This window comes from Bufo bufo, chromosome 11 (assembly GCF_905171765.1).
Source record: "Bufo bufo chromosome 11, aBufBuf1.1, whole genome shotgun sequence".
NCBI classification, from domain to species: domain Eukaryota; kingdom Metazoa; phylum Chordata; class Amphibia; order Anura; family Bufonidae; genus Bufo; species Bufo bufo.
This window is the reverse complement of record NC_053399.1, coordinates 97721345-97746742: the sequence shown is the minus strand read 5'-3', so window position 1 is coordinate 97746742 and position 25398 is coordinate 97721345. Positions and strand designations below refer to the sequence as shown.

The 25398-nt window shown below is 43.2% G+C and overlaps 2 protein-coding genes across 2 annotated transcripts in view; one reads left to right on the top strand and one right to left on the bottom strand.

Moving 5' to 3' along the window:
- Nucleotides 1-25398, bottom strand: part of LOC120981734 (NACHT, LRR and PYD domains-containing protein 9-like) — an 89759-nt gene that overhangs the window by 3649 nt on the left and 60712 nt on the right. Inside the window, exons 11-12 of the mRNA XM_040411421.1 lie at nt 18825-18962; nt 18403-18435 (exon numbers count right to left, since the gene is read on the bottom strand). Of these exons, the coding sequence (XP_040267355.1) occupies nt 18403-18435; nt 18825-18962 (171 nt within the window). The remainder of the gene's footprint in view (nt 1-18402; nt 18436-18824; nt 18963-25398) is intronic.
- LOC120981760 (ribonuclease inhibitor-like) lies at nt 292-3449 on the top strand. The gene is made up of 5 exons (XM_040411469.1): nt 292-741; nt 1553-1726; nt 2515-2685; nt 2842-3006; nt 3125-3449. Exons 1-5 carry the CDS (start codon nt 698-700, stop codon nt 3159-3161), a joined length of 591 nt encoding a protein of 196 aa, XP_040267403.1. The 5' UTR covers nt 292-697; the 3' UTR covers nt 3162-3449.

The window sequence follows — 25398 nt, the reverse complement described above, 5'->3', positions numbered from 1 at the left end:
TGGCGAAATAAAGCATTTACACATTTTCCATGAAAAAAATGCACAGATTTGATCAGTGATGCTCATTGGAGCCCTTCTCTACTCTGGGTTCTCAACAGACGTCGCTAATACAGTACTTTACAGGACTAATTAACTTTCCTAATAAGGCATTTGAAAGTGGGTTTTATGAATTATACCCCCCCCCCCTCTCAAATAATCTGTTATGTGTGGATTTTTAATTTGAGCAGACAAGTGGGAAAAAAAACTAGATTAAAAATTGTACTGAGCAAGCACACCAAAGGGTGTTTTCTTTCTACACAGAGCACCACGTGGTCAGGGAGTAGCACTGCAAGTAAACCACTTATACACAGGTGTGCAGATACTAAACATAAAGAATCATCATTAAATTGATTATACAGTAGTTTGTTTCAATAATTGAGTCATTTAAAACAATAGTATAAATGTAAAATGAAAGCGTATCCCAAGTCTGCTGAGGAGGCTGTCAGGCAGCACACAACGCTGTGGTAACTAGTAACATAAGCACTGTCTCTACATTATCTTTTTATGTTATCCCTCTTTGCTTCTACAGTTTGAGCCGTCTGTAACCTGACACACAACTCTTGTTCCCAGTTGGCCTCTCCAATAAGTAAAAGCCCTTCCCTGAGGACTCTTGATTTGTCTGATAATCGGCTGGAGGGACCTAGGGTTTAGAGACTTAATGACCGCTTTTTCGAGCCAGACATGCAGGATCGAAACATTAATGTGAGTATTTTTATGGGCTGGGCGCCATATCTTAAATCTTGGAGTGCATTTTAAAAATTAGAGGAAGTACCTGGACTTGCTATTACATTTACCAGTATAGTTCTCCAACAGTAACATAAGATAGTGTAGGGAAATTAGTTTGTAGACCCCATTTAGGTGCTCGACACTGTTAAGCAAGGTCTACTCTGTAATTGAGCCTCTAAAACTAGACCCTGGGCTTCTTTTTATAGCGACTATTTCTGGTAACCCAGTAGCATTCTGTCCATACCTGGTGATATTCTACAGAGAGAGTCCTTCCATGTTGAAATTTTTTTCCGATTCCAGGTAGCAAGTCATAGTTATATTTGCAATCCTTGATGATGGAATAGTTGTCCATGGTGCTATAACAGTTTCATAGTCCTTCTGGGGAAGGTCCAGATAAGAAAACACATTGCTTAGGTCAACCATTTTACACATTTCCTTCCTATATGCCAAGATTTAAGAGGAGGCAAACTGGGACACTGCTTTTCCTAGGGGATATCCAAGAACAAGACGCATATCATTGACCATCACAAACTTCTTCACCATTTAGGCACTGGATGGTAGTATTAGGTGGGCACCAAGTCATAGTTTTATTGGCACATAAATGGCTATATTATATGGGAAGTACATAGCGCCGTTATGTGGGCACTTTTTGGTAGTTTTACTCAGATAACATATAGAGGTATTATTTAGGCAATGTATGGCAGTCTAATTTGGGCAGTAAATGGCAGTATCTAGGTATAATTATTCCAGAAAGATCTCTAAAGATTATTCTTTGCTTCACATGCAGATTGAGCTGTGATGGTACACAGATAGACAAGTCTAGCATCCAATTAGCTTCTACCATATCAAAAAATCAATCTCTTCGGAAACTTAACCTGCGTGGAAGTAAATTGGTCGGCCATCTATTCTCAGAGTTAATGGAAGCCCTGTCCAGTCCATCCTTCAGGATAGAGGAGTTGATGTGAGTATAACATCTTATACTTTAAGGAATGTAATATATTAATGTCTCATCTGGACATATCTATGGGTTATGTCATAAATGTCCAACAGGTCCAGGTCTCATGTCAAGAATGGAGCCATGCTGTAAACGAAGAAGTGGCCATGCATGCATGACTTTCTTCATTCACTGCTTTAAAGATCTCTGAAAAAGCCTGGTGTGCTTATTTGGCTATTTCCCCCAGTCCTATAGCAGTCAATACGGCATCCTCTCTATTCATTGCATTGACAGGAGCAGGCCCCATAGGTGATTACTATATCTGTAGGACATTTATGACATATCCTGTGGACGGGACAACCCCTTCAAACAGCAGGTCACAGATTTTTACTGATAGCTACACAACCTTATAACAGCTTTTCCCAGGATATGTGACATCACGTTCATCGGTGGCCTAGATGCAGCTCAGCCCCATTGAAGTGAATAGGGCTGAGCTACGATACCAAGCATAGCTGCTATCAAATGGACAGCACTGTGCTAAGTGAGCAGAGAGAAGGGCACAGAGCTACCGCGAGTGCCGCTGCCTTCTCAAAAAGCTGATTGGTGTTGGACCCCCACCGATCAGATACTGATGACTAATCTAGAAGATAGGTCATCAGTAAAAATATCTCGGAAAGCCCTTTTAAGTGTGAAGGGTTAGAGCATTGTGTAGGCATAAGGGGGCTGCATTCCCTAATAAAATTCATACAACAAACTATGGCAAAGGTGATCATATGTGACAAATACATTAATACAACTCTTTATGCTTCCTGCAGTTTGAGAGATGTCAGCTTGACAGACAGTGCATGTTCACATCTGGCCGTGGTGATACGTAATAATCACTTTCTAAGGAAGCTTGACCTGTCTTATAACAACCTAGTAGGCCCTCATTTTGGAGATCTGATGGAAGCTCTGTCCAGTCCAAGCTGCAGGATAGAGGAATTACTGTGAGTATTATTGTATGTCTCCATGAGATAATCGTTCATAATTGCAGTGCCAAAATGGTCTTCTAGAGGAACAAACCTCTTAAAGAGGAGGGCCCGTATACATGGGATGTAGGAGAACTGAACGTCTGTTCTGTTGCCAATGTTTTTCACTCTAAGGCTTGAGAATATAAGCTTGACAGATGAATCTGCCCCATTGCTGGCATTGCTGAAGAAAAACAAGAACCTCAGATTCCTGGATCTGAACCGCAACTATATCAAAGACATTCATTCCAGCCGAATTAGAGAAGAAATGAGGACATCACCTAACCTGAAGGAGCTAAGGTACATTACTTACTAGAAAGAGATCATTGTCACAGGCATCCTTGATACATATCAAGTAGATCTCAACCAAACCTCATCCAAATATTCTTTTTTATTTTTTATTTTTTTTTACTTTTAGGATGAACTTCAAAAATATTTTATCACTGAAGCCTTAATAAAGCCGCTAAAACCTCAATGGCTGAGTTTCAATTAAAGGGGGTCATCAATTTTTTTTTTAATGAATAATAAAATAACCTTACACCCCCAGTCCCAATCCCACTTCATTTTAGTGCTGCCACTCTATCTACACATGACCAAGGACGACTGCCTGAAGATGCCACGGAAATCTTTGATGAAAACAACATTGGTTTGGATCCGTTCCGGTGGCTTCTGTATTCTCCACACTAGGGATCGACCGATATTGATTTTTTAGAGCTGATACCGATAATCTGTGAACTTTCAGGCCGATAGCCGATATAAAATATTGGTATAAATGATCTCATAATACTGTATATATTCTATTAGTTGGTAGTCACTGAGGTGGTGGAAATTTGCATTTGGCACTAGTATATTATAAATGTAAATTATTAATTAATAAAGCCCCTAGTTGGTAGTCAATTTATAATTTACATTTATAATATACTAGTGGCAAATGCAAATTTCCACCCCATTCCCCCTCCTCACTGACTTTATTAACCCCTATCAGACCTCAGATCAGACCTTTATTAACTCCTATCAGACCTCCGATCAGACCTTTATTAACCCCTATCAGACCTCCGATCAGACCTTTATTAACCCCTATCAGACCTCAGATCAGACCTTTATTAACTCCTATCAGACCTCCGATCAGACCTTTATTAACCCCTATCAGACCTCAGATCAGACCTTTATTAACCCCTATCAGACCTCAGATCAGACCTTTATTAACTCCTATCAGACCTTTATTAACCCCTATCAGACCTCAGATCAGACCTTTATTAACTCCTATCAGACCTTTATTAACCCCTATCAGACCTCAGATCAGACCTTTATTAACCCCTATCAGACCTCAGATCAGACCTTTATTAACTCCTATCAGACCTCCGATCAGACCTTTATTAACCCCTATCAGACCTCAGATCAGACCTTTATTAACCCCTTTGTATAAAAAAGGGTAGCAGGCACTCGCTGTTGACACCTGGATACACTATATTTATTACAATTCAAACATCAATAGTACATATTATACATAAATTATTAAAATACCATATAAGAAATTAAGTAGATAAAATATCAATAATATTATTTGAAATAAAAAATATAAAAATAAAAACTTTGTTTCCTTGGTTCAATCGACTGATGAATAGTCTCTGTGTGTTAGTATATCAACGTTAGTCACAGCTTTCAAATGGTTAGCAGAAGTTTTATAGTTCCTTATATAAAGTATGTCCCAAAGTAGTCAGATGGTTCGAACTGTTAAAAGTGGGCTAACCCCTGGTTCATTCCTTATGAACTATGGACGAATATGTAAAGACCATACACAATTTAATTCAAGGTAACTCACGGTTTTAGCGGGTGCCAGATTCCTGAGGATGTGCCTAGACGCGGCGTCCCGCGTGGTCTATGGCACTGGTCTTACCTCTGAATATGGTTACCCCTTTGCAGAGTGTTCCGTGAGATTACTTCTTTCGGCAGTCTTCCGTGATAAGTGCTATGTATTATGCTGTATTCCGAACCTTGTGAGTCCGCGTTCCTCGAGGTTCCCGGCAGTATGTACTTCCGGGTATAGAAGCCAACCTCTCTGCGTGACCTCAAACGTTGGTCATATGACACGGAAGTTCCGTCCTTTTAAAGGGCTTCTGTCACCCCACTAAAGTCTTTTTTTTTTTTTTGGGCTAGTTAAATTACTTATAATGCAATATATGAAAATATAATGGTGTTACTTACTTTGATTCAGCAGTTTCTTCTAAAAACAAAGTTTTATAATATGTAAATTAGGTCTCTACCAGCAAGTAGGGCGGCTACTTGCTGGTAGCAGCTGCAGAAATCCGCCCCCTCGTCGTGTTAATTGACAGGGCCAGCCGGGATCTCCTCCTCCGGCCAGCCCTGTCGGCATTTCAAAAATCGCGCGCCTGTGTTCATTCAGCGCAGGCGCTCTGAGATGAGGAGGCTCGCCTCCTCAGCACTCCCTCAGTGTGCCTGCATCAATGACATCACCGAAATAGAAGACGTCATCGGCGCAGGCGCACTGAGGGAGTGCTGAGGAGGCGAGCCTCCTCATCTCAGAGCGCCTGCGCCGAATGAACACAGGCGCGCGATTTTTGAACTGCTGACAGGGCTGGCCGGAGGAGGAGATCCCGGCTGGCCCTGTCAATCAACACGACGAGGGGTGGATTTCTGCAGCTGCTACCAGCAAGTAGCCGCCCTACTTGCTGGTAGAGACCGGATTTACATATTATAAAACTTCGTTTTTAGAAGAAACTGCTGAATCAAAAGTAAGTAAGACCATTATATTTTCATATATCGCATTATAAGTAATTTAACTAGCCCAAAAAAAAAATATGACTTTAGTGGGGTGACAGAAGCCCTTTAAATTCGATAGTAGTTTTTTTTTTCAATATTCGAATACGATAATACTGCACCGAAAATAGTTGCTGTGGGGGATCCTGTTCTTTCGTGATCTCGTTCATAGACGATGGACCCTCCTTTACTAATCGCGTTTCGGGACCTCAGTCCCTTCATCAGTGAGTGAGGGTCTTTCACCGGACACCAGCTTTTTATGGGAATTGTGGGTGGTACTTTAAAGTTGATCCTAAAATCTGGGGAACGGACTACATCGAAGTGGATCATATATAGATCACCTGCGCTTTTTCTACTATAGTATAATCACAAATAAACATACACATTTGACAATATATTCATATATTCGAATGTTCGTACTGTGGCACATTTAGCTATATATATATTCGATCATTTCGAAAATTATATTCAAGGATTAGATTCGATGTTCGTACTGATGTTCGAACATTCGAAGATTATATTCAAATGTACGTGCTACGGAAAGGTTACCAAGATATAATCAATGTCCGTAACATCTACACACATGCGAGCATCTACATTTTATTTATACAATCATAAAATAAGTTAAAATGTGTAAAAAATGAGTGAGATCTGGTCAGTATGGCAAAAAGAGGATCATGTGATTTATAATTTAAATTATAATATACTAGTGGAAAATGCAAATTTCCACCCCATCCCCCCTCCTCACTGACTTTATTAACCCCTATCAGACCTCAGATCAGACCTTCATTAATCCCATCAGACCTTTATTAACCCCCATCAGTCCTCAGATCAGACCTTTATTAACCTCTATCAGAACTCCTCACCTCTCTTGCGCTGCGGCAGGTCATATTGCGCACACTACGTCCTGACGCTGTACGGGGTCAGGACAGTGCAGCGCGGGTCCCATCAAAGAAGATCAGGGATGGTGAGTATCAGAAGTGCTCCCGGCACCCGATGCATACTAGTGCGAGCTTCCATAATGGAAGCGCTCACTAGTATTCACTTTATACGCATTATCGGTATATTGCAAGGTTAGATGCGATAATGTACAAAATCCTGAATATTGGACGATAATATCGGTACTTCCTATAACCTACTCCACACAATATTTACCGATTATGAGGATGAACATCCTTGAATTTTTTTTAAAGGGTTTCTACCACCTCATTTGGACCTAATTAGCGGTCAGATACTAGCGATCTGCTAGTGTCTGCTCTACCTAACCATGCTATTCTAAGACCTTTGTGTGCAGCCGTTACACTAAAAAACCAACTTTTATTGCTATGCAAATAAGCCTCTAGGTGCTATGGGGGCGTCTTTTCAGCACTTAGAGGCTCCGTCTACTCACTCTGTATTCCGCCCCGTTCGTCCGTCAAGCCCGCCCATCTCTAGATTGCCAGGTAAAGTGCTGCTTTTTATTTTATGCACTTATATAGAGCTACTATATTTTGCAGCACTTTACAAGCTGTCCCCAATAGGACTCACATTGTAAGTTATGTGGCCACATCACCTCTGAAGCCAGTGGACCTGGCTGCAGTGGACCATGTGACCCTGCACCACATGATGTAAACAGTGTGGGGACCGAAAGATGGTGTTAGCGTAGAGGACTGCAGGCTGCTGGCACTATTACCAGCATTTTGATATTGATGGCTTAGGGAGGTCATCAATATCAGATCGGCAGAGGTCCAACTCCTTGCACCCCTCCTGCCACCACCAGACATCTGAGAAGCTCTGACAGACGTCCTTCAGAACCTCCTCCTTGAGGTTCCTTTTGTTTTGCTTTCATTTTCTCATCTTGTTAGCCTCTCTCAGCTGTCATGTAGTTGCACTGATTGCATCCCTTTAAATCCCTTCCCATACTGCTTCACTTTGCGGTTTATACAACTTCCTGGAGTGTATGCATGCTGGATGCTTCTACTGAGTCTTCTACAGATAAGTTTTGTTCATTCATTTGTATTTTCCTGTTTGCTGGATCTCAGGTGACCCTGACTCCCTCCGTATCAAGTGTAGGGAGCCGGTGGTCGTGTCCCCTCACTATTATAGGGTGTTCAGGTGTTATACAGTCGAGGTACGAGGATATGCGATCTTCTACCATTGAGAATTTTGCATAGGCTGAGCAGTTAGGAGAGAGTCAGGTCTGTTGCAGGGCTCCCCTTTTGTTCCTTAGTTTTGGATCCAGTCAGTCGGATCTTCCTTTTGTGTCTTCTTGTTTGCTGTACACCTTCCGTGACACTGCCAATCAGCTGTTTAAATTCTGTGGTGCTCGGTGGGGTCCTGTCTTCATGGGAAAGGTATATGTACTGCCTCAATGTTAGGTCTGGTTTGGAGGTTGGCTCTTTATAGCAGTGAAGGCTTGGTGGTCTCATTGGTGCTCTGGGCAGTAAAGGCACCAGTCACAGCACTATACTTCTCATAGTGGCAGGTCCTGGTATTACACCTCATGATGTATACTGTTGTATTATATATCAGCCACATTTACCTGTACTATGTTATGTTATATATATTATATACATCTTTCTGCTCTTCTCATACTTTTATGTGACGCCACTAGAACCTATTTTAACTTTCGGCACAGTAACTGCATCTCCCTACGTGGGTTCAGTGCAGCTTCTTATGTATTGGATTACTTATGTTTTTGCGATGGTGGGTCCAGCACCACCCTCCAGCCTAAAACCCAGGCGTGTGCTACCTTTACAACACCATGTAAAGACAAAAAAAACAAAAAAAAAACCATGGACAGTGTTTTTACAATATTTTCTGACTAAAAACAGAAAAATTTATAAAACGCACCACATTTTCTAAGACCGTCCTTGTACGGTGTAATGTGCAATGTATTTCCCATAATGGTGAATGTGACTAAACTACCTGCTCCTATACTTAGAATATTCATGATAACAAAAACCCTATAAGTAAAAAAAAAAAACACTTGGTGTAGTCATTTAGTATGAAATGGTTAACACTCCCCCCCCCCCCACACACAAACACTCCCCCCACCTGTGATATATAATACATGTACAGCAATGGCTGCTGGGATTTCTACAATGTTCTCATACAGAAAAGCTGTTACCTGACTGTATTCCTCCCCCATGACACCCACTGCACTGACCCAGGTATCCGCCTTAGTATCCTCCTGTTATATCTTCACATTCACATTTCTTCAAGTCTCACTGCACAGTCACCAGCATCTCCTCTCACCTCATTGGCTGTTTGGAACCGGCGGCCATTTTCCAGCCTCTCTTCTGTCAGCCTAGTGCACTCTTCCCTGACTCCGCCCCGATCCTCTTCCCGCGCTCTCACCTCATTGGCTGTTTGGAACGGGCGGCCATTTTCCACTCCTCTCTTCTGTCAGCCTAGCGCACTCTTCCCTGACTCCGCCCCGATCCTCTTCCCGCGCTCTCACCTCATTGGCTGTTCGGAACGGGGGCGGCCATTTTCCGCTCCTCTTGTCTGTCAGCCTAGCGCACTCTTCCCTGGCTCCGCCCCGATCTTCCTCCCGCGCTCTCACTTCATTGGCTGATCGGTAGCAGTTTGCTGCATACCTTTAGACTCCTCTTTTCTGTCACAAGTGCATAGTCTTTACTAGTTCCGCTGAAAACCTCACCTCAGAAGTAACCTCCCCGAGGTGTTCTGCAGAGTATTACACCTACTGGAGGAGGGTGCCTGTGAGAAGATTACTGGCTGTGTAGAAAGGAAACTGAAAACCTCTCCTCAGTAGTATCCTCCCCGGCAGTGTTCTGCAGAGTATTACACCTACTGGAGGAGGGTGGCTGTGAGGAAGGACACTGAAAGCCTCTCCTCAGTAGTATCCTTCCCCGAGGTATTCTGCAGAGTATTACACCTACTGGAGGAGGGTGTCTGTGAGGAGATTACTGGCTGTCACACACTGAGAATAGTGAAAACCTCTCCTCAGTAGTATCCTCCCCCGCAGTGTTCTGCAGAGTATTACACCTACTTGAGGGTGGTTTTGAGGAGATTACTGGCTGTGGAGGAAGGACAATGAGACCCTCTCCTCAGTAGTATCCCCCCTCCTTGAATTTGGGGGGTATGTCAACTCAGATATTTGAAAGCCTGGTTTCTACCGTTTGAGCAGCTACCAAACTCCTAGACTACCTGTGTTAGTTCATGTCCTCTATGACCTGATCTGGAGACACCCCGGCTGTTTGCCCACATTTTACTAACCATTCATAGACTAACAATAGAGGTCTGGATGACCACCGGAGAAGTATCTGCATTTCATGACATAGCGGAAATCTCCTTATGGGACAGACCGCTCCCCGCTCCTGACCTGCCTGTTTTAATAGCTTCATGCGTTCCCCATGTAATAACAGTTCTGGAGCCTCTAGTCTTATGGCTCTATGTTGTGCCGTTCCTTTATTATTTCTAGTGCTGGAGTGCCGCCATAACACAGCGGGGTACACAGTGCCCACAGCACCTCCTACAAGAGGCTGCTTCCCACACTCCGCTAGCACCACTGCACAGGCGTCCACCAGAGTGGTCTCAGAGTGGCGCAGCAAATGGCCGGGCAGCCGTCCAAACTGACAAATCAGTAGCCTCCTCACCAATAACTAAGCTCAATATGTAACTCTGCTACATGTCCATTACATGCCCAATACACAGATAGCTTTTCTATATTTATACATATTTCATACAAAGCTTTGCTACACAAATATCATTGCTAGGGAGGTCAGTACGGGAGCGCTCGCAGACGCATTCTCCGACTTCAATGCGTAGAACTCGCTCGTGTTAAACGGCCCTTACCATAGTATACAGATCCGGGCTCCTGCTCTTCATTGCACAGGGATCTCTCCATTAATGTTGCCAAAAAGCATATAGGTGGTTACTAAAGGGTTAATAAGTGAGCTTTTAAGTATGTTTACAGCCTGAGCATCCCACTGGCTTCGTCAGTTTTCTTCCTTTAGAGATGACATTTTCTAGACGCAGCTTTTTATGTTGTGCGGTGTCTCCTCACACCACCTTCACAGTCTCAGCTGTACCAGTGCTTTTTAGTATAGTGGTTAGCCGTTCAGAGCTGTTTGTCTATAGCAGGTAAATCTCATGTATTGATTTAGGTTTCTTGCATTGAAAACTGATAACTGAAGCATTGACCATTTATTTGTTATAACAAACTCCAGCCTGACGGCTCATCACGAAGATAAAGTCCTTAGATTTGGCTTGTGTCCTTGTGTCTTCCCAAGGCTTCATCCTCTTTCTACGACAACACAGAACTATTCAGGCTAGAACAAAAACAGAATTTCACCATTAGTCACTTATATAGTATGACTGAGACGTATTTCCATCAACCAAGGCGTGGGAGGGTGTAACGGTCGCGTACACACACACACAGGGGGGAGGGAAGTGACCACTGCGCTCCACCCTTACCCCTGGCCCTGCCTACTTGCCTCGCGAGTCCTAATGACAGGGGACAACTGGACGGCAATCCCTAACTTGGAGTAAGTGCAGGGATGACAGACAGACAAACAACAGGACGTGAACGGACCGAGTCAATACCAGGAAAGCTGCAAAGTACAAATGGAGCAAGCAGAGAATTGTCAGGAGAAGCCGGGGTCATAAATACCAGGAGAGCAGAGAAGTACAAGAGGAGTCCTAAGAGAGTAGTCAGGTGGGAGCCGAGGTCACAATACCAGGACGGATGCGCAGTACAGGAGGATCAGGCAAAAGGATGGTCAAGGAACAGGATCAGGTAAGTATTCAGCAGTCCAACAAATACCAGGAACCTAGAAATTAACAGGCAACCTGTAGCCAGCAGGCTGCCTGTATTTATAGTGGGGAGTGAGGGTCATGTGACGTGGCCAGCGTCACATGACCGACAGACCAACCAGTCGAGCACCGAGTGATCAGCTCGGCGCTCAAGGCAGACTTAGGAGCAAGGAGCCACCCAGCTAGTAAAGCCGCCCTGGGAATGAGGTCAAACACAGAACCTCATTCCAAAAGCTAAGCAACAGTTCTGCGGGCAATGGGGACCGAGTGCACCTTCGGAACCCCGTGACAGAGGGGATGCAAATTAAGGCAAAAAGGATCTCATTTCAGATTTAATTTAAAAGGGGTTGACCAGCCTAGAAGTCTATGGTCCGGCCATGCCTGTCCTGCTGTTTTATTCTCGCCCGTTTCCAGTTCCTAGAGGACCAGGAATTGGCTTTGTCCTCTACAACAAATCCAAGGTCTCAGCAGTCACATCTGGTTGAACAGCACATCACTCCGGTGAGGCATCATTCAAGCAGATGTGACCAGTGAGGCCTGTCATGGCCACAGTGATTACGGGACCATGCCACGTTCTGGTCCGGCTGGGAACAGGGCAGCTCTACAGACATGGCGGACCACAGACATGCAAGTGTTTTTTTTTTTTTTTATGTAAACATGTAAAATGTAAACCTGTGGATTGTTACTCCTTTATTAATATGAATAGTTGCCACTGTTCTGTTTGGGAACAGTTTCAGTGGATAGATAGGAACTGTATGGATGAGGAAGTCTTCTTGGTGCAGAGCAAAGTGATTAAGGATAGGTTTATTGAAAGGGATTATGAAGCAAATGTTTTGAATCAGTGTACTGAGGAAGCGAGGAGAAGAGCCTACAGTAGAGGGGAGTAAAGAAAATGGTGTTAGTGAGAAAGGGGGAAAGATAAAGCAATCGGATGAAAACGTTAAAAAGTTGGGTTTTCTTACTCCGACAGATTTACACAGCTAATAAAATAAGATCAGTGATCAATAAAAATTGGCCAACACTAAGGGGAGATTTGACTTTTTTCCAAAGAATCCTCCAATAATTTTCTCTTGAACATAAAGGATAGATAGAATTTAGTAACGAGCTGCCTTAAACTGAATATAAAGAAGAAAGGAAAAGGAGAGTCCAGGGGTTGCAGGTGTACATGGTGTACGTCTGTCACAGGTCCAAAAAAGGGGTGGACCAGTAGGCCCGTCTCATTTATCATTTTCTATGGCTGTTTTAGCTGTAGAAAAGGTCTAAATCCATGCCATCAAGGGAGCTGGTGTCGATTTAGATAGGCATTGGATATGCCGAAGTTATGTAGAGGCCGTATCCTAATTTGGGTATGTTCGAAAGAGGTAATTCCTGTAGTGATCAGATGGTTATTTAAATACCTCGAACTCTACGTTGGAGGAAGTCCCCGAGTGATGTATTGTGACATCATTGAAAGTCCTTTAGTTCGAGGTGTTATTCCGAATGTCTGGTTTACATTGTGTGTGGGAATAATTCATTATTCTTTTTATTATTGAATTTAATCATTGCAATACATTTCTTATCTCTTAAATGTTTTAAATTTTAAAAAAATTGTCCAATTTTATTTGATTTAGGCCTCATGCACACGACCGTATTTTGTTTCCGTTCCGTTTTTTTTGCGGATAGGATGCAGACCCATTCATTTCAATGGGTCCGCAAAAAACGCGGACAGCACACCGTGTGCTGTCCGCATCAGTATGTCCGTTCCATTGCTCCGCCAAAAAAATAGTGCATGTCCTATTTTTTTTTAGTTTGCGGACAAAGATAGGCATTATTACAATGGATCTGCAACAAAAAAACAGACGCCATACGTAACGTCATCCGTTTTTATTTGCGGACTGCAAAACACATACGGTCGTGTGCATGTAGCCTTAATATGAAATTTTATTGTTGTGTGCCCTGGAAGAAGCTGTTTTGTGAAACCCAAGTCAGGCCAAATGCCATGTGACTTTTTAATGATATGCTGTTCATGATTTTATCTTTTTAAGTAGATTAACCCTTTCAACTCTGGGCTGTTTTTTCCAAATCTGACATGTGGTAATAACTTTGGAACACTTTTACTTATCCAAGCCATTCTGAGATAGTTTTCCCGTGACACATTGTACTTCATAATAGTCTTAAATCTGAGTCAATATATTTCACCTTTACTTATAAAAAAAATCTATAAGTTACCAAAAATGTGGAAAAATTCACAATTTTCAAAATTTCAATTTCTCTGATTTTAAAACACAAAGATACCTCATAAAATATGTATTACTTAAAGGGGTTGGCCACCATACGCATAAAAAAATAATAATAAAGGGTCCCAGATAACTAAAGCCACAAGGTATTTGTATCATGAGAGATATACTGTGTACATATAATTTTTCTAATGTGCTCAGCATAGCATGCTCCCATTGATGAGGGCGGAGCTGCTGCAAAGTGAAGGTAAAAATCCCAGCATGCATCACAGCAAGCATCTTCAGAGGAGTGATCACGTGACATCCCTGGCCAAACTAAACAAATCATGTTTTTTCTGTGTCACCATTTTCTGAAAGCTATACTTTTTCTTTTTTTTTCTGCCAATCATCTTGTGCACGGGGTCATTTTTTGTGGGAACAATTGATGTTTTTATTGGTACCATTTTTGGTTACATATGATTTTTGGATCATTCAATATTACTCTTTATGGGTCGAGGTGACCCAAAAAATTGGTTGTTTTGACACAGTTTTTATTTTATTGTTTTACGCCATTCACCTGAGGCGCTAGGCCATGTGATATTTTTATAGAGCAGGTCGTTACAAATGCAGCGATACCCAATAGGTCTGATTTTTTTATAGAATTTTTTTAATCACCTTAAGGCCTCATGCACACAACCATTGTTTGGGTCCGCATCTGAGCCGGACGTTTTGGCGGCTCGGATGCGGACCCATTCACTTCAATGGGGCCGCAAAAGATGCGGACAGCACTCCGTGTGCTCTCCGCATCAGTGGCTCCGTTCCGCGGCCCCGCTAAAATTTTTTAACATGTCCTATTCTTGTCTGCGCTTTGCGGACAAGAATAGGCATTTATATTGCCGACGCCCGTTCCGATCCGTTTCCCATAGGAATGTATTAGTGCCGAGACCAGCATTCAAAATACTGGAATGCCGGATCCGTCCTTCCGGTCTGTGTGGAAAATGTGGAAAGAAAAATGCTGGATCCGTTTTGCCGGATGACACCGGAAAGACGGATCCGGCATTTCAATGCATTCTTCTGGCTGATCATGCATTTTTAAGACTGATCTGGCATTTGTTTAGCCGGATCCGGCAGGCAGTTCGGCGACGGAACTGCTTTCCGGATCACTCTGCCACAAGTGTGAAAGTAGCCTAAGAGACCAAGCAAGAATATATATTTGTTTTATATATGTAGAAAGTGATAATAAACATAAATACAACATAAATATATAGCTATATTTTTTCTGTGGGGGGAGGGATAAATTTTGGGATGACGTCATGGAGACTTGTGAAAACCAATTACCGGTAAGTGTAATTACACTTTTCCCAAGGCACCCTTGAGAAATACCAAAGAAGAAATTTTTTAGAGTGGGGCTATGGCCGGAAGGACTTTGCAACCAAATTACAAATGTATGAGCTAAATCCACTCTGTAATACTTCGTGAAAGTCTAGGTTCTCTTCCACGTAGCAGCTCGACAAACTGTTTAATGGAAGCAGATGGCTAAAAGCTCTTGTGGACTGAGCTCTGAAATCTGTTGGAGGTTCCTTGCCTACTGATTCATACGCTAAAACTATACCCTGTTTGATCCATTTAGATATGGAAGATTTTTACCACCGACTAACCCTAACCCTTATTCGGCCCTGAAAACTGAAGAAACAATGTTTTGTCTTTCCTCCACTGCTCCGTAGCCTGAATGTAGGCGAACACTGATCTTCTTACGTCCAAGTTGTAAAATTCCTTCTCTGTATCATTTTTTGGACATTTACCGAATGATGGAACAATAATATCCTGCGACCTATAGAATGATGATGCTACTTTGGGAAGAAAAGATGGGTCAAGTTTGAACATTATGTTGTCAGCAAATGACTGAAAGAAAGGAAATACAGTGGATAATGCCTGTAGCTTACGGATTCTTCTAGCGGAAGTGATGGCAATTTAATCGAAATGTCCTGAATTGACTCAAATGGAGGAGCAGTCGTGACTTTCCAGACTAAATTCAAGTTCCATGGCGAGACCATATTATATATTTTTGGCTTCAACCTGTCTGAATCTTGCAAAAATTGTGATATTAAACTTACATTGGACAGTTTGACATCATAGAAAGCACTAAGGGCTGCTGTTGTCAGCAAAAATAGCTGGTATATTGCGTTTGTCATAATCCGAACTCCTAGCCTGATTCCAGCTTGCAAACTTTCTCCAGACTTTAAGATATATTTTATTTGCTGAAGCTTTCCTACTCATCATTAACGTTTCTATCATCCAAGTCCTCAGTCTCATACATTCCCGATTTGGATGTAGTACAGGACCCTGACTCAGAAGTTGTCAGAAGCATCCTACCTGAACTCATCTTTTTTATCATTGAAAACCAGCGCTTCCTCGGCCAGAATGGAGCGATCAATGGAGCTATCAAAATTACTTTGGCTTTCTCCTCCATCACTTTTGTAAAACTTTCAGCAACAGGCACAAAAGGAGGAAAAGTATAATTTAATCCCTGATTCCAGCTTATTGAAAACACATCTATCGCCAGCGCCTGGTCTGCTGGGTGTAGATAAATCTCTTTGTCTTCCTGGTTTTTCAAGAAGCAAATAGGTCAACTTCTAGTACACCCCATGGACCTACATCTCCTGATACAGCTACACCAGGCATCCTCAAACTGCGGCCCTCCAGCTGTTGCAAAACTACAACTCCCAGCATGCCCGAACAGCCTACAGGTATCAGCCTACAGCAGGGCATTGTGGGAGTTGTAGTTTTACAACTGCTGGAGGGCCGTAGTTTGAGGATGCCTGAGCTACATAGACAGAACAATAAAAAAGTTATAGCTCTTGGAAGGCGACAATCAAAAAAGGAAGAAAACCGCTTGGTCAGTAAGGCCCAAAACAGGCTGGTCACTAAGGGGTTAAATATTGTAAAGTCATAAACAAGCAGTACTAATATATATACATATACACTCAAAATATGATGCTAAGCCACACCCCCATATAATCGTTCAGTAATCAAAATCGAGGTTACAAGTGACCTAGCACCTTGCCGTTTTTCCTGATCTACGGATCGTGGAGGGATAATACCCAAAGGAACAGAAGTGGACAACATCAGCCATGGTCTGGATTCAACAGTGAAGAGTCTGTTCACACTGGGAGAACATGAACTGAATTTATCTCAACCTGCAAGTAGGAATTTTTTTTTAACCATTTTTCATTGACTTTTAAATGTGTTATTATTGAGTAGCGCATTCCTGTTTTATACTCATTTAGGGCTTTTCTATGTCAAGATAGTCTGACATATATTGGAACAGTTGCTTATAGTGACCAGTTAACTCTGCTTTGATTTTCTAACCCATACTGGAAACGTAAATACAACGGTTTTATCTATGGACTGTAATACATAAAGCTTAAAGGGGTTGTCTCATCATGGACAATGGGGGCATATAGCTGGGACCCTCACCTATATCAAGAATGGACCCCAGCAAGGTGGTGGCTGGAGGACTCCAGTCCGGCCACCACCAAGCCGGCTCCCCATAAATGTGAATGTGTCACGGCTGTATGTGAGCAACAAGAGCATACACAGTGGATAAAGCTACTGACCGGACCCATACTAGGGAGGATAAAGGGTGACCCCTGTCAGACCCTCAAAGCTCTCCCTATGCTGCTAAGCACATGCCCGGATCCAAATGGTGGATCGAGGCATGCCCGCGTACCTAAGACTGATGACCACTGTAACCCCTACAATAGTGGAAGGGGGACGGCCACCGGTGCCCTGCTCAGTATATGGACGGAACCGGGGTCGCCTCTGATCCAGTCAGCAAACAAACAGAAACACACAATGTCTGCACACTTAACAGAAGGAGCTGCGGCAGCAGTGAAGACAGATCCAAAGACAGCTGGCAATATCCGGAGTACTTGCTGCAGCAGAACACAGGTCCAGTGAAATGATAGCACACAAGTGAAGATACTCAAGCGAGAGATACAACTCAAATGAGAAATATAATCCCCCCCCTACAAAGGAGGAGGGGTGATTTAAAGGCAGAGAAATCAAACACAGGAGGAACAGCTGGGAGGAAGGAAACAGAAAGTAAAGACCTAATCACAGGGGCGGAGAAACAGAGCAGAGAGAACTCCTCCAAGCTCTAGTAGTGACATCATCACAGGGGTGGAGAAACAGAGCTGTGAGAACGTCTCAAAGCTCTGGTAGTGACAGAATGGGAGCGGACTGCGCATGTGCGGCCCCTGCTCCCGTTCAATTCTATGGGGCCAACGGAAATAACTGGCCCCATAGAAAATAAATGGAGGGTGGCTGCGCATGTACAGTGTGCCCTCCTTCCCTTGCAGGGCTCCGTTCTCGTGGGACCTGCACCTATAAGACAATGGGGGCATATCCTAGCGATATGCCCCCATTGTCCATGATGAGACAACCCCTTCAATGCTTTTCTTGGAATGCAGCTGTACACTTGTCTGGCCTGGCATAATATATGACTATATTAATACTCCTGCATACAGCCCTATTATCACTCTGTGATGGGATTCTGTATCTACAATGCCTCCGTATTCCTCCGATATCCTACAGAAATATTTTTTTTGGTCAAATTCCAATTGTACAGAAACCATGTCTGGAATCTGTCAAAGCTTGTAAGGCTCTATACGAAGCTGTACAGGAACAAAAACAGTATGGTCACTCCCAAGGAGGCACCACAAGGTAAGGTGGGCTGGGCTTATTGGTGCTAAGTGACTATAGGGCATTGTCCCACGTAGCAAAATTGCACACCCATTAACAATCAACAATTACATGGTTAGCAAACAGATGTGCTGATTCTTATGTCAAAGTGGTTTTCAGCTGCACCACTGCCGCGTCTCATTCAGCTGGTGGCAACAGTGTCCTTGTGTCAGTCTTGAATCCCACACGTCTCGGTCCTGTACACATCTCTTATATTCACTGTAATTCCTCTATCCTGCAGGCCGGACTGGACCTGGTGCATTAGTCAGACATTAGTAGAGACGTCACCTATCAAGGAGCAGTCAGCAGTTTATCTCATAGACATAACACAGGTGTGGAGCATAAAATAGAATAAAATCCATGTATAACTTGTGCCCCACATGTCTCAGTCCTGTACACATCTCTTATACTTACTGTAATTCCTCTATCCTGCAGGCCGGACGGGACCTGGTGCATTAGTCAGACATTAGTAGAAAACGTCACATATCAAGGAGCAGTCAGCAGTTTATCTCATAGACATAACACAGGTGTGGAGCATAAAATAGAATAAAATCCATGTATAACTTGTGCCCCACATGTCTCAGTCCTGTACACATCTCTTATACTCACTCTAATCCTTCTATCCTGCAGGCCGGACTGGACAGAGCCTTCATCAAGTCACTGAAGTGAGGACCAGACAGATGGTTACCAGGCAGGTGAAGTATCTTCAGGGACGGGTTACTCCTTATTACAGATGCCAACTGGATGCAGGAAGAGTTTGGTAGATCATTATTACCCAAACTGTAAGAATAAGAAGGAAAAATCACTTCATTGTGTAAACCTGCTTAAAAGTTGGAGCATGGGGTAAATGAATTATATAATACCCCGCAAATATTTCAGGCTGCAATGCCTGATTGTGTGTAACTGGGATGATGCTATAGGCCGTGGTCTTTAAACCCTTCCCGCAACATCACGTACATGTATGTGGAGGAATGTGGTGCCTCACCGCATCCCCACGTGCATGTATGTGATCGGGTTTCACTGTCAGCGCAGGGAGCGAAGCGCTGAAGGTTCAGTGAAGCCGGCGTGTTGGGGTTGCTCCCCTCCCTAGTTCTACATCGGATCCCACAGCAGTGAAAGTGAAAAAACCCTCACCCCCCCACCCCATGGTGCGCAAGACAGTAAGTCCCGCGCTCCTCTTACACAACGCCTAGGCCTCCCCCCCTTTATCTCCCCGACATTTCTGAGCAATTTCTTTCCCTCCCTTCTAAATGCAATACAACCAGACAAAAAATAAATAAATAATCACAAAGACCTTAATACCGAGAAATACATTAAACCAGATTACTCTTAGTTAAGCATGAGAAAAGAAAGGAAAAACCAAAAAGCAAAGAATAGAGAGACCCCCCCGGCTAGGATTCTCATAACCCCTTAGCATCCAGCCAGGCGGAGGCTTCCTCAGTGCTAGGGGGGAAAAAAACAGAGTCCTTATATATTATTCTTAATTTGGCCGGAAACAACATTGAGTATTTAATATTGGCATTAATAAGGCGCTTCTTAATCTCCCCATATTGACTTCTTTTAAGTTGAGTAGAGAAAGAGAAATCTGGGTAGATTGAGATTTTGCTCCCGTTATAAATCAATTCACCCAGTTCTCTCTTTCGCCTCAAAATTCTCTCGGTCACTGGTACACAAGATTTTGGCAAGAAGGCTGCGTGGGGGGCTTCCAGCAGGCGGTTTTTTGTTAGGGACCCGGTGTGCCCGTTCGACTATGAATAATGATGAAAAAGATTCTCGGCCCAGAGAGTCCGCCAACCATTTCTGTATGAACCCCCCAGGGTCATCCCCCTCTGATCCCTCAGGGAAACCTATCAATCGGATATTTCCTCTACGTGCCCTGTCCTCCAAGTCAGTTAATTTCTCCTTAAGGGTCGTTTGTTCTAAGTCCATCCTTTGACTTTTTTTTCCCAATACGGAGACTTCATTTTTAGTAGTAATTAGGGATAATTCTGATTCTTTAACTCTGGAGCGTATTTTATCCATATCATCCCTAATCAGAGAAATATCAGATTGCATTGAGGATACCGTGGTTGTCAATGTTCCTAAGGTTTGGTTGGGTATTTTTAAAGCCTCCAAAATGTCCCCCAGTTTTTGCTCTATTGTTTCCATACGTTTATATGTCTGGCTATCCATATCCTCCTTTTCGCTGTTTTCAGGGAGCGCCACGACATTTCTAGGCTCTTCTCTCTCCTCTGGGCGAGCTAGGGGTTTCATTGTACCTCTTGTTTTGGTGGGGGAGGATCTTAAGTATTTCTCAATATTCGGTTTAGGGCTTTTACCTTCTGGGCCCCTTAGGGGACGCAGTACCCAAGGATTTCCTATTTTGCGCCTTAGGGGCCATTTTTTATTTCCCTTTCCCCCTTCTCCTCTCTCTTTTGGACTAGCACAGTGGACTGTCCCTTTAATTTTGAGCCTCCAAATTTTACACTTTTGCCCGGATGGAGGATTAGAGAAGTGCCCCCCCTACTCCAGCAGACCCTCAAGCTGATCTTTAAAGTGTAAATTAGTATAACCTTCTGCAGGGTCCCAGAGAAACACGTAAACCTTTCAGGGAATATTCAACTTATTCTGTCTGTTAGTATTGTTAGTAAACAGATCACTGTACCCCCACTGTTAATGGCCTTTTGGCCGGACGTTCAATTAGTTGGATATGAATAACAAGGTTTAGTCAATTAAACAGATGATTTTCACAAAACTTTCCCGTACTCAGTTTGGTTCAGGGACTGCAGCGTGGTTCCGCACTATCAACTTTAATCCCTCTCCACCGGCATCCTCATCCGTCCATCCAACTGCTCCGTTACAGCCAGACCTCACCTCGATGGAGCGGCAGCTCAACAGCACCTCCGAGGGCACGTGCCAACAATGCATCCAGGGCCAAAGCAGAGGCCAACACTGACAAAGGGAAACTGAAGCCGCAGCGCCACCAGCAACACACCAGCAGCTCACATCGCACCACCGTGCCCTCCTGCAAAGTAAGTTGGTATTCCTTTTCAGGGATCAGGCGCCGCACCGGCCGCCTGCGAAGCCCTCTCACTGCCCGCAGTGTGCTCGGTCCGCGCTACACCCCAGGCCCGGAGTTTAATGATGATGAAGATGTCGGAGAAGGGAAGTCCAGCTTTAGGGTAGCTCGCTCTCAGTCTTCAGTAGATCGCTGAGAGTCTCAGGCACCGGACAGGGGGTAAACTAAGTCCTCTCAACTCTCGGTTCCTTACAGCAAATCTCCCGACCCCAAGCATCAGAGAGGAATAACACATCAGCCGGGCCAGAATCCACATCTTATCGCGGGGCCCCCAAAGCCGTCATCAGGCGGTCAAACAGCTGTGAGCGCGGGGAGGGAAGAGGCAGGGCGGCCCAGGGCGGCGGAGGGGAGGGAACCCGCAGCACGCCTACAACATGCTGCTCACTCGCTCAAGCCATACTAAAATGGTGTCGTCCTTTTATGCTTTCCTTCAATCCTCCCGGCCTTCCCCGATGACGAGAGCTTTTCTTAAGTGGAGGGCTGATATTCCTGCATTGGAAGATTGTCATGAGAAAGAGCTGTCGGCCTCTTGGAGGGGGACGGTGATTTGTGCACGGGATCAGCTGATTCAGACGAAATGGTTGCACAGAGTCTACTATACCCCAGTGAGACTAGTACGCATGCATAAACTTGCTTCAGATACGTGTACAAGGTGTGGAAATGGCAGGGGGACCCTAATGCACATGGTATGGGAGTGTCCGGTTATTGCTGTTATTCTGGACGCAGGTACATGATTATCTGGATGTTCGTCTTGGACTCCCGGCAGTTGTGGCACCTGAAGTTAGTCTGCTAGGCCTCGTTGATGATGTGATTCCAACTAAGCATACCAAAATCCTTTACAGGTTGCTGATGTTTTATGCGAGAAAGTCAATTCTGCTAAACTGGAAGCCCCCTAAGAAACCAAAATTGTCTCATTGGATCCAGCTCATCAATGCCACATGATCAGTATACAAGTTAACTTATGAAGCTAGGGGCGCACCGGAAAAATTTGGGAAAATCTGGGATATTTGGCTGAGTGCAAACTCGGTCACTGTGTAATGGGGCTGGAGAGGGTTTTTGATATGTCCAAGTCACTGCCAGTATGAATGTGTGTGTGGATGGTGACAGGTCTTAATGGAACAATTCGACTTCATGACAATGATGCTGCTCTATGACTGATGTGAACTGCATTACAATTTTTGCATCTGTAGACAGATTTTGTTTATATGTAATCCTATTATTTTGCCTGTCAATTGAATGTGATGTTCAAGGTTGTACCTTGTTGAGGGGGTCGTTCCCCTATTTAAAGTTTTTTATTTTTATTTCTATGAAAATTAAAAAATAAAGCCTTTAAAAAATATATATATTGTTTTTGGAAGGAGATGGAAGGATGGAAGGAGAGGGCAGTTTTTCATCCAGCAGTACTTTTGGGGTCTCAAGAATAATACATGGCCAGCATTTCCCTGGAGTACTTCTCCCCACAGACAAAAAAAGGCGACCCCAAAAAAGGTGTCGAGTTTGCTCGGTTAAAGGAATTAGGAAAGACACCACTCACTACTGTCAGACCGGCCCCTCTAAACCGGGCCTCTGCATTGGAGAGTGCTTTCAGGTTTATCACACCTCCACTGATATCCATTAAGTCCATTTCATTAATTCCTTAATTAATCCATGGGAAGACATTTTCAGTTGAGCATTTTTCCATTTGGCAATCCAATAATAGCTCCCCCCCCCAAAAAAAAATAATATATATATATATATATATAAAAAAATATATATAAAAAATCCCATTATACCCCTAGATGAATACATTGAAAGGTGTCATTTTATTAAATGAAGCATTTCTTCAATTTCTTTTTATGTTCTGGCACCCCTAGAGCCTCATTTTTTGCTGTTTTCACTGTTCGGGTGCCTCAGGGTGTCTTCAAATGCAACATGGTGCCTGAAAATTATACCAGCGAAATCTGCCTTCCAAAAGTCACACGGTGTTCCTCCCATTCTGAGCCCCGTTGTGTGCCCATACAGCACTTTACAACCACATATGGGGTGTTGACGTATTCAGGAGAAAAATGGGTAACAGATTATGGGGTGCATTTTCTCCTGAGACCCCTTGTTAAAATGATAAATTTGGACCTAAAGCAAGATATTCTTGTAAAATATGAAATTTTTCATTTTCACTGCTAAGTCTTTTCTAAATTCTATGAAACAGCTATTGGGCCAAAGTGCTCAGTGCACCCCTTGAAAAATTCCTTGGAGGGAGTATTTTCCATAATGGGGTCACTTTTGGGGTTTTTTCATTGTAAGGGTGCCTCAGGGTGTCTTTAAATGCAACTTGGTGCCTGAAAATTATTCCAGCGAAATCTGCCTTCCAAAAGCCACACGGTGTTCCTCCCATTCTGAGCCCCGCTGTGCCCCCATATAATACTTTATGACCAAATATGGGGTGTTTCTGTAAACTTAAGAATCAGAGTAACAAATATTGAGGTTTATTTTGCTGTTAACCCATGCTGGGTTGCAGGAGAAATGGATCTAAATGTAAAAATCTGCAAAAAAAGTGAAATTTTAAAAATTCACCTCCATTTTCCATTAATTCTGGTGGAACACTTAAAGGGTTAACAACGTTTGTAAAATCAGTTTTGAATACCTTGAGGGGTGTGGTTTCTAAAATGGGGTAATTTTTGGGTGGTTTCAATTATATAAGCCCCACTAAGTGACTTCAGACCTGAACTGGTCCTTAAAAAGTGGATTTTGGAAATGTTCAGAAAAATTTTAAAATTTGCTTCTAAACTTCTAAGGCCCCTTTCACACGGGCGTTGCGGGAAAATGTGTGGGTGCGTTGCGGGAACACCCGCGATTTTTCCGCGCGAGTGCAAAACATTGTAATGCGTTTTGCACTCGCGTGAGAAAAATCGCGCGTGTTTGGTACCCAAACCCGAACTTCTTCACAGAAGTTTGGGCTTGGGATCGGTGTTCTGTAAATAGTATTATTTTCCCTTATAACATGGTTATAAGGGAAAATAATAGCATTCTGAATACAGAATGCATAGTAAAACATCGCTGGAGGGGTTAAAAAAAATAAAAAAATAAAATTAACTCACCTTAGTCCACTTGTTCGCGGCCCGGCATCTCCTTCTGGCTTCATCTGATCTCTGCAGCAACAGGACCTGTGGTGACGTCATTCCGGTCATCACATGATCTTTTACCATGGTGATTCACCATGGTAAAAGATCATGTGACGTACCATGTGATGACCGGAGTGACGTCATCAAAGGTCCTTGAACTATAATTAATGCTCACCACAGGTCCTATTCAGTAAAAGGGACAGAAGGAGATGCAGACATCGCGATCAAGTGGATTAAGGTGAGTTAAATTATATTTTATTTTTTTAACCCCTCCAGCGCTGTTTTACTTTGCATTCTGTATTCAGAATGCTATTATTTTCCCTTATAACCATGTTATAAGGGAAAATAATACAGTGAATAGACTGTCACCTAGCAACCGTGCGTGAAAATCGCACCGCCTCCGCACTTGCTTGCGGATGCTTGCGATTTTCACGCAACCCCATTCACTTCTATGGGGCCTGCGTTGCGTGAAAAACGCACAATATAGAGCATGCTGCGATTTTCACGCAACGCATAAGTGATGCGTGAAAATCACCGCTCATGTGCACAGCCCCATAGAAATGAATGGGTCGGTATTCAGTGCGGGTGCAATGCGTTCACCTCACGCATCGCACCCGCGCGGAATACTCGCCCGTGTGAAAGGAGCCTAAGCCTTCTAACGTCCCCCAAAAAAATAAAATAACATTTACAAAATGATGCAAACATGAAGTAGACATATGATAAATGTAAAGTAATAACTATTTTGTGAGGTACCACTATCTGTCAGAGAACCAGAGAATTTAAAATTGAGAAAATTGTGAATTTTTCAAAAATGTCTGTAAATTTGGGATTTTTTTTATAAATAAAAGGTAAAACATATTGACTCGAATTTATCACTAACATGAAGTACAATGTGTCACGAAAAAACTATCTCAGAATGACTTGGATAAGTAAAAGTGTTCCAAAGTTATTACCACATAAAGTGAAACATGTCAGATTTGCAAAATGTGGCTTGGTCCTGAAGGTAAAAACTGGCTTGGTCTTGGAGGGGTTAAAGATGGTGCCCGCTCCTGAGCGGGGC

Bases quoted from the DNA above. Each gene is read 5' to 3' on its own strand.
- LOC120981760 (XM_040411469.1), top strand. From the start codon at position 698: ATGACCGCTTTTTCGAGCCAGACATGCAGGATCGAAACATTAAT. The intron at 742-1,552 runs GTGAGTATTTTT...CTTCACATGCAG, and splicing joins TGCAGGATCGAAACATTAAT to ATTGAGCTGTGATGGTACAC. The intron at 2,686-2,841 runs GTGAGTATTATT...TTTCACTCTAAG, and splicing joins TGCAGGATAGAGGAATTACT to GCTTGAGAATATAAGCTTGA.